The sequence below is a fragment of the Etheostoma spectabile genome, chromosome 11 (assembly GCF_008692095.1).
Source record: "Etheostoma spectabile isolate EspeVRDwgs_2016 chromosome 11, UIUC_Espe_1.0, whole genome shotgun sequence".
NCBI lineage: Eukaryota > Metazoa > Chordata > Actinopteri > Perciformes > Percidae > Etheostoma > Etheostoma spectabile.
The window spans coordinates 12687609-12697500 of NC_045743.1; the positions used below are offsets into that span (position 1 = coordinate 12687609).

At 39.4% G+C, this 9892-nt stretch overlaps 1 protein-coding gene across 1 annotated transcript in view; it reads right to left on the reverse strand.

Moving 5' to 3' along the window:
• Nucleotides 1–1071: 1071 nt before the first annotated feature.
• Nucleotides 1072–9892, reverse strand: part of asmt (acetylserotonin O-methyltransferase) — a 16786-nt gene continuing 7965 nt past the window's right edge. The window contains exons 6-8 of the mRNA XM_032528853.1: nucleotides 5063–5203; nucleotides 3351–3473; nucleotides 1072–2111 (exon numbers count right to left, since the gene is read on the reverse strand). Of these exons, the coding sequence (XP_032384744.1) occupies nucleotides 1894–2111; nucleotides 3351–3473; nucleotides 5063–5203 (482 nt within the window). The 3' untranslated portion in view covers nucleotides 1072–1893. The remainder of the gene's footprint in view (nucleotides 2112–3350; nucleotides 3474–5062; nucleotides 5204–9892) is intronic.

Genomic DNA, 9892 nt, shown 5'->3' on the forward strand with positions numbered 1-9892 from the left:
TACACAAAATTACAGCTGATTTTCTACAGCATTGGAAATCTGTGATTTTTCAGGAGAGTCAAGTGAATAAAAGTAAAGATACAAGTTCATTATAACAGGTTATGTGAATATTGAGTCCAGGCAAAAAAAAGTCTTTGGTGCTTAGACTCTACAGAGAGATTTGTGACTGAGGAGCAGCAAGATAAATCCCAAGAAAATAATGAGTGAGCATGCGTGAGAGGAGTGAATGGCAGGCTACATAAGAAATCAAACTACAGACCTAAGCATAATGATATCTTGACTGAACTATATGCTATAGCTTCATTTCCGAAGTGAATAATTTGGAATTTGGATACTACCTGCTACAATTCTTCTAACAGCTTTTTATATATACATTTTCACTATTATGTTCTGAGCTGTCTCATTTGTTAGAATTTTAACTTCTATCCCATAAGATATAATTCTCCAAAACCCGGCACCAAGTGGTACGCAGCACCAGTTCACCACCATGACACTAGTAAAACTGCACCGGGTCTCTGGGCGCTATCATTGTCTCCGCACAGGTCAAGATTTCTTCAGCCTCAGGACTTCATTTCCCTTCATTAGGCCGACTCTCTGTAAAGCTGTCCACAAGGATTTGACATCAATTCTAATTTGTTGCACTTTGAAATCTGATTAATTCACAATTACTTGGAGAGAAAGAACGAGAGACGCAGATGGAGAGGGCAGTGAGAATGAGTGGGTGTATAGAAAAGAAACAGAGCAGTGAAGAGCAGACAATGCATTCGTGTCTAAAGGCTGATTATGATCTTCTTTTCAGCTGCAGAGTCAGACAACTGATATTTTGTGCAATTATCTTTTGGCATGCTCATTTTATAATAAATGACATTTTCTATTAATGTGGCTGAATATAAATTATATTCACGGATACTTGTGTGGAAGTTTCTCGCTGACAGTGTTGTGTTGATGCAGTTCAACCATCAGAGATGTTGCAGAACGAGAAGCTGAGCTTTAATAAAAGGGTGATATCTACATTTTTACTACATCCTGTGCGCAGAAGAGGACAGAGGTGAAATAAGAGATGGGTTGGGCCAATGTGAAGGAGATTTACTGAGTCACGACCATCATTACAAAGAGCCTGGTACAAAGACAGCTTTACTCGGCTGCTAAGAACAGTCAGAGGCGAGGGGTTCAGACACAGGGCTTAGGATTGAGTGATGAGAACAGATATGTAAGAAAGTTCATCTTCTTAGCGATGAGACTGGAAGATCACACTGCACACCATCTAATATAGGTTGACCTTTGCAGTGTGTGGCTAATCATTTAGAGCAGAATCCGACAGCACTGGGATTTGTCTCTTACTTGATTGTCAAAATGGGAGGCAGGTGGTGCGTGGTCAGGGAAGGCTTGTATCATGCGGACGCGCCGGCAGTTTTGTCGTCATGACTTAGAATTCCTCATGGGGGAGGCTGAATATACGTAGTATAGCTTTGCACGGGGTGTTCATTTAAAGAACAGCTGAACACTGTGCTGTCCTTTATCTGGTTCTGACGATAGCCTTCCAGAACTTCCTGTAATTTGTCCGAAAAGTCTGAACAATTCCAACAATATTTCACTCTAGAAAAGAGGGGAGCCATGGTTTATTTTGATCCAGAATGAGACCACCTCTTTTCATTGGACCAAGGGTTCACACCTGTAATTATTATTTCATAAGTCATTCAGATTCAGTGAAAGAGCAGATAGAGAATGTGGTATTGTCAAACATTGTCAGAAACGTTTTTTATTTAAAGAAACTCACGGTGAAATTTTAATTGAAAAGAAATCCAAAATAGTACAGTATTGGTAGTAGAACATTTTTCTTCCAGGTGGTGTAAGTTTTCCATCCTGGCACACAAGTGGCCTTCTTTGTCGGTCTCATATCTCCTTGTGTCCCAGCACGGCGTCGTAGATCTTCCCGGTGAGGCGGTGCTGGATGTCGGTGAAGCCGACGGCAGCCAGCAGGGCAGCGTACTGAGCAGCTGTCCTCTCTTTGCCCTCCGTCTGTACCAGCATGTTCAGGGAGTAGAGCTGCACCGTCACAGGGCCAGAGCCGTCCTCATTTAGCAGTGCCTCCACTAGAAACACAGCGCCTCCTGCAGGACGGAGCAAAAGGTCAGCTTTGTTTGTGTAATAGTTCCCTTTTTTTTCATTTGTTTGTTTGTTTTCTCTTTCTTGGTTTCTTTCTCTAGCTGATTCGACAAGTTTCCTGACAAAGTTTTGGTAACTAGTGATAGCTTTTCTGTTGCTTTACTGCAGAATTAGTCGATATATATCTACTTTGTTCTACTTGCGGGATTTCCCCGTTGCTGGATTTCACTCTTTTTGGCCGGATGTTCAGTACCTTCTGCTTTTTCTGTGTTGGAATTTTATACTCCGGTTGATTTATAAGGACTATGGTTAACTGTTCCTCAGATCTTTGCAGGGTAAATCCAGACAGCTGGCAAGATATAAATTTTATTGCAGACCCATCAGACTAACTGTGCAATCTGAGTTTTCTGTTTGACGACTAAAAACAACTTTTGAACATAGACTTGTTCCACCCAAACAAGTTCCTTCCCGAGGCTATTTTGCAGAGGCGCTGTTGCTCCGTCTGACGCTTAGCTCCGCTCAAGATGATCGCGATTGGTCTAAAGAAATGCCAATAAACCAGAGCACGTTTTTCTCCCATCCCGTAATGCTGTGTGGATTAGCCAGACCCCCCTCCGCAGCTCTGTGGAGGAAGGTCTGGCAATGCGAGACTACTCTAGAACTGATAAAGCTTCTCAAAGACCTTTTTCATTGCAGATGTCTTGGCTTGTCAACAGGTGTAACTAATACAATTGTTAATTGCTGCATTGCATTGCAATAATTGCTGGAAGAGAAACATCATTAATGTTATAAGTAACACCTGTGATTTCCTGCTATAAGTCCAAATGTCTGCTGTTGATAAGGTTCTGCTGTCTGAGAAACTACTTTATACTACGACAGGTTGTATTCTCTGTCCAGTGTAACTAGGCTTCCCTAATTAGTTTACTTCTTCGTTTTTCTTCCTCCTACACACACACACACACACACAGCTACACCTTATTATAAAAATGCATGAGAGGGTTTTCTGCTCCTAATAACACCTGCTGCTTCTGTGTGTGTGTGTGTGTGTGTGTGTGTGTGTGTGTGTGTGTGTGTGTGTGTGTGTGTGTGTTTGATCAAAGTCACAAGGACAGATTTTTCTGGGATCAGCTGCATTGTGGGATACAATCTGGCATCTCATTTCAAGCAGGATAAGAAAAAAAAATTGTACACACACACACACACACACACACACACACACACACACACACACACACACATCAAACCTGGTTTGCAGGCTTTGTAGACTCTACTGAGTAGCTCTATGCAGCGTTCATCTGTCCAGTCGTGGAGGATTCTGGCGAGGATATAGAGGTCAGCTTTTGGCAGGGGGTCTTTGAAGAAGTCCCCTACACACACACACACACACACACACACACACACACACACACACACACACACACACACACACACACTTTCAAATGCACTGAATTCCTAAGACATTTTTCATTATTTTACATAACTATGAATTCTCTTGACAAGCCTTTCAGTATTGAGACAACATTAAGAGGCAATTAAATTACTTGTTTACATACTCAAATATAATTAATACAAATGGATGATGTCTGTTGTAATTACATGTCAAAAGCATGTGACCTACATATATCCAGCTACATGTTTTACCCCTGCATAAACAGTACTAAAATAAGTCTGTATTTGTTCCCCATTCAATTTGTCCTCACTCTCCATTATAACTATGTGAGCACAATGTTTTAACTAATGTGAACTAAAGCACACAGTCTGCACTAATAAAAATAAACAGGGACAAAATTAGCACATTTTACTGTCGTGTTTTCCATGTTACAGCTCTTGTTGTGTTCAACACAATTGCGGCAATGAGAGCAGCAGGAGAGCTTTGGGTTTTCAAGATCGCAGGCTGCTGTGAACTCTTTATTTCCCCATTAGCTTCTTTGTTGGGGAACCAACACAACACAAGTGTGAGGTATGAATTGGAATATCTTCAGTCTTATAACAGTTCAGTGGGAGCTCAGAGAAACACAGGTGATAACATCAATAGTGCCTTTATCCGCTTTTATTTTCAGATCAGAGTTGTATTTGATTGTTTATTAACTGAATAATGTGCACACATGGAACTGAGTTGCAAGTAAATCTACCTATACTCTGAAATTAGTTCATCCCACCATTTCAGTGTGAAATAAAAAAAAAACTCATCTTCTCTTGCATCTGAGAATTCTCAGAAGATTCTTCACAATGTGTTTTCTGTCTTTTCTTCATGCTTTTAGAAGGAAACTAGACAGATGGTGGCAGACTGGTAGGATTCAGTTGGAGTTCAAATTTCACACCTCAACTCAGCACTTATTCTTAAATCAAGCACACACAATACTTTTTTTATCATCGTATGGGAAAATCCAAGAGCCCTTTAATGGAAGAGGTCCTTCACCCGTTTCTGAACGTTTGCTAATGTTTTGGAAATACAGGAGTAAATAGTGCATTTGTGAGGACTGTTTTTGGCAACAGAAGTGGTGTACTAGTGAGTATTTTCGGCACTACTCAAATAAACTACAGTGCAAATGTTCATGTTAATGAAGGAACATGTTGCCCAGTGCAACAGTGTTGCACATAGGCACAAGCTACACAGTCAAAAATCGTTAGCAGAATCACTTCATTGTTGGTTTTGGTCTTTCTAGGGAATTTGTAGACAGAAAGAATCATTTTAACACCAGTCATGATCCAGACATTTGTTGCTCATGGCTGAGGGCGTGTCAGTACTTGCAAGTAGCTTGCTCATTAGCAAACGTTGTGTTAATTAGCAACCTGCAATTTCTCCTACAATTTATGTGATGTCGTGCCAAGGAGTTTGGCAGATTTTGGAGTTTTTGGCAAATCCATAGCCGACAGGCTAGCACGCATTTTGAAATAGTTCCATTTTACTTGATAATAAATGTCAAGAGATTTCCCCCAGATGCAATTGCATTACCTTCGTGGAAGCTAATCCTCTGGTCAGCCTCCGTGACAAAGTGTTTCCTTGACGTATGCACCACCTTGGGGAGGTCAAAGATCGTAACACTGCATTCTGGGTAGGCTGACGTGCACTGCTTAGCTAATGCTCCACTGCAGCCTAAAAAGAAACAGAGACAGAGAGTCACATTTAGTTGAATGAATACACACAACCTTCATTAACAAGGTGCATCACTCACACACACAACATGCACACGGAGTCACACAAGTGGAACAGATGCTATGTATGTACCCATTATTTATTTGCATGATTGGTATTCAGATGTATGTGGCTGCTTTGGGATTATGGTTCATCTAACATTCATGCAAATAAAGCAGACTGAAATGAACTGAATATAGAGTGCCTGAGAGACAGGCGCTTTATACAGAAAAGGGTCTGCCCTTGCTTGTCTTTCTAGGATCCTACTAAGAAATCCAATCTGTGAAAAAAGAAAGATGCACAATTTGATTGTTATCTGACTGAAACGTATTTCACATGCATTTGTATTTTAATTTTTACATTTGAAAATCCTTGTTTTTGGAGATGCTAGCTGCATGACTTTTAGGATGGCAATGTCTGATTGTTCCACCACTTTGGTCCAGAACGAAATATCTCCAACTATTGAAAGGGATTACAATGAAATTTGGTAAATACATTAATGGTCCCCGGGGAATGAATCCTACAGACTTTGGCAATCCTTCTTCTTGCACCATCATGAGGTTCACGTTTTTGTTTTTCTATCTAAATGTCTTAACAACTCATCAGTTGCAGAGGATGAATTGTACTTTGGGAATCCAACTATTAATCTAGTGCCATTATAAGGTCAAACTTTTATTTTGTCCAACACTTTGGTTTATGACCAAATACCTGCAAAACATCTGTGTAAATTATCCAACGTTAGCATGCTAATATACTCAAATAAGATGGTGAATGTTGTAAAATTGTACCTGTGCATGTTAACACTAGCATTTAGCTCAGTCTCACAGACCTACTAGCATGGCCAAAGATTCTTAGTTTTGTTCTGCTTATTATGTTCTAGGGCAGAGGTAAGATGGAGGTAAGGGCGGAGGTAAGACTTGGTGATTTGAGTGAAAAATAAGGTATGAGCATTTGAGCAAATGAGCATACAAACGCACACACAAGCACACAAGGGGCGGAAATAAGGATTTAATGTGAAAATATGAATATTTCTCCTTGAAGCTTTGGCAGCATTATTATCAACATTCGTGCTTCACAAAGCAAACTGAATTTTAAACAATGAGAGTGAGAGAGAAAGTGTATGAGATAAAGTGATAGAAGAAGAATGTGTGAATGGTAAAGACTGATGGAAAGGCAGCGAGGTGGAATACAGGATCAAAGGATCTCATAAACCTACAAAGCCACCCAGAACAAGGTGCGAGCGAGCGAAAAAAGTCTCACTGCTTCTATACAGATTAATACAGAAGCAGTAGATCGTGTTAGGAGGAAGGCATCACCTGCGCTTTCTGCACGTACACACGTACACACGCACACATAAACACACACACACTGGCTCTCACAATAAACAGAGGTTAGCAGAAGACAACAATCAAAGAGCAGCAAGGAGGAGCCAAACCAACACTCCGTACAGGACCCCGAGTTAACCTGGCTGCCTCAGTTTGTTAATGGGATCGTTTGATGGGCGTTTGTGATTGTTACAGTCTGTTACATTTGTTGTATAAAATTGTTGTGTTTTTCTTTGTGTTTCGTTTTCTCTCTGTTTACTTTAACTGTATGTTATGTGATATAGATTAATTTGGAAATGTGCAATAATAACAATAAAAAACACCAAAATCTAGTGTATTGCGCAATACTAGTATGCAGGTATTTCTAAAAATCAGTTACTTTTACTTACATATTTTCTTCAAGAATACTGGCTGTGTAGGTTCTCCATCTGTTATGTGTCAGCAACTGGATATTGGTGACTAACTCTCCATTCAACTGGGTGGAGGAACCATTGAGGGGGAACTCCACTGACTCTACACAGAGGGTTATCTCAGCCTCAGTCTGAGACTACAAACAGGGAGGAATGGAGTTGAAGTACATGGGCATTTACAACAGGGAGGGTCTAATGGAAGATTATATTGAGATGTGGGAAGTGTATAAGAGACAACATTTTTGGAGCTTGATTTATAGGAACTAAAAGTAAGGATATCTCAGCCTCATGCTGCATATACTGAATATTAAATTCTTTTTTTTAGTCTGTCCCTTGCAAGCCTCTCGACTTTGTGGTAGTGCAATACTAAATCTGTATTGAATCTACATAAATCTCCATACAGTAAACCTGTACAAATCTAGATCACTGGTTCTAATGTAAACTTTGTACAGTTGTACCGCCAGCCAGACCAGAACAACCAGAACATGCTCTTATCATCAAGCTGACGGTTTGTTTTCTGATGGCTCTTTTCTATCAAATTCTATCAATTTCTAAACAATTCTCAAATCTTCATATATACGTAAATATTTCTTATATAATTTCAATCCATAGGACATTTTACCAATTCTTGTTTACTCTTACTATGATAAAGGTTTGGATGCATTTATTTGGAATAATCTTCCATTGTGGTATCATTAGTTTGTCTTACGTAAATTATGTGAATACTTTTTTCAATGACTGTTACACGTAGCAACATGAAGGAGATGGCTGTTGACGTAAAAGAAAACATTATTCTTCAGAACCATGCATATCATTTCCTTAGAGTTGCAGTAACCTTTAAGTGTCTTATTCATTTTTAGACAAAACATACTATTGAAATGTGAGTTAAATGTCAAAGTAAAATAAAGCTAGGGCTTTCCACAGACCGCCAGTACAAAACAAATCACCTTCATCATATAAATGATCAAGACTCTCAGACTGGCTGATACCTGATTTGGATTAAAGTCAGCAAGTTGGCAGAAAGTAGGACAGACAGACAGAGAGACAGACAGAGAAACAGGCAGAGCACTTGAGCAGCAGGTGTGCGCACACACAACAGATGCTGTGTGAGAGACAAAGTCCTAATGGGACACTGCCGTCACTCCCTTCACACTCCTGCTGTCCACGTGCACTCCTTTTGGTGGTGCACCTTAATGCATAAACATGAACACACAATCCCCACGCTGAGAAAGTCACAGAGGAGAGGAAAGGATGGACCGGAGGACTGGCCTGGATGTGTGTCCCCGTCTTTTAGTGGCTTCACAGCTCCCCTGTGTGGTCAGCTGCGGTGTTACATACAGAAGGTGGCCACCCATGGGTGTCAAATAGAGAAAGCAGCTTGACTTTTCTTTGCCTAACTGAAATGTTGCCGTTTTTAAATCATTAAAACAGAGAAAAATGGAGACTCACTGGTGTATAAATAACTTCTTATACTCAAAATGTTTTTCTTGATTATTGTTGAGGCAGTTTACCTCATGACGTTAAACCTCATCATCATTTTAATATGATTATAGTCTGAGACTACAATGATAATGTTGTAGTTTCTGTTCCTGTTTTTCATTTAATCCACACACTTTCTGTATATCTTTATCTATATTTATATTTCCATTACAAGTACTTCATTTTTCAAAATTATTTATGGTCATAGGTGAATATAACTTATATTATGGTTACCTGCTTTTGCATTATCACTTTAATTACATATTCAATTTAATTCTAACGTCACTTACTACACTGCAATGTTGTTTTCTTGTACTACGGCAACTGCACTTTACTATACTTTACAATACCTTATGTGACGCCACTTTACTTTACTTCAGTCTACCTTCTGCACATTGTCTAGTGTTTGCCTGTTTTTCTTGTGTGTTTAATTGTTTGTTTGTTTTGCTTTCATTGTAGAAAATGCTGCTGTAACAAGGGGATTTCCCCGCTGTGGGATGAATAAAGTATCATCTAATCTAATCTGATCTAATAACAGAGTATAGTCTTGCATGTTGACAGCCATAGACTTAATATTAATTCTAAAAAAACAACATTATTCCTATCAAATAAATGCTACGTTATTATCCATCATTTAGCTACTGTTTATTTTCGACCAATGGAGGAGTGCAGGAGTAGAAACAACATGCAGCTCTCAGTTCAGTTCTGAACACAGGATGAGACTACATGAAACAGAGCTGTGACCATCTCTCAGTCAAAAGCTTTCCCCCCCCACTCATTCATATCATGACAGGAGATTAAACTCTAGTGACAACAGAAGATTAATTTGTTCTTTTTTTATTTTTGATCCTTCTCTGCTCATTCTTTTTTTCCTCAATTTTTTATCCTTGTGCCCTTTGCTCTGTGTGTGTGTGTGTGTGTTTTTAAGACAATCTTCTGTTTCACAGGCACTTTATAAATAAATCGGACTGGACAGCGAAGAGCACACACAGGAGATCAGTCAAGGAAGCTCCCTTTTTTACCTTTACATATTTAAAGACTAGGCTGCAACATCTTCCTTCACATTTTACATTCCCAGCTGATCAGTTCAACCAGTCTTCTGCTGTTGAACAATGGATGGAAGCTACATTAGTCTGCAGCAAATTGGAGTTACGTGATTTCCCTTCATATTTATTGGTAAGTAAGTAAGTAAGTAAACTTTATTTACATGGCACCTTTCACAGACAAGAAGGGTCACAAAGTGCTTTACAGTAAAAACAAATAAACACATAAAATACTAAGCCATATTGCTAGTTAAAAGCTTGTCCAAAAAGATGTGTCTTGAGGTGTTTTTTAAACATTTCCACAGAATCCAACGCTCTCAAGGCTAAAGGGAGTGAGTTCCAGAGCCTTGGAACCACCACAGAAAAAGCTCGATCACCTCTGGTATGTTCATA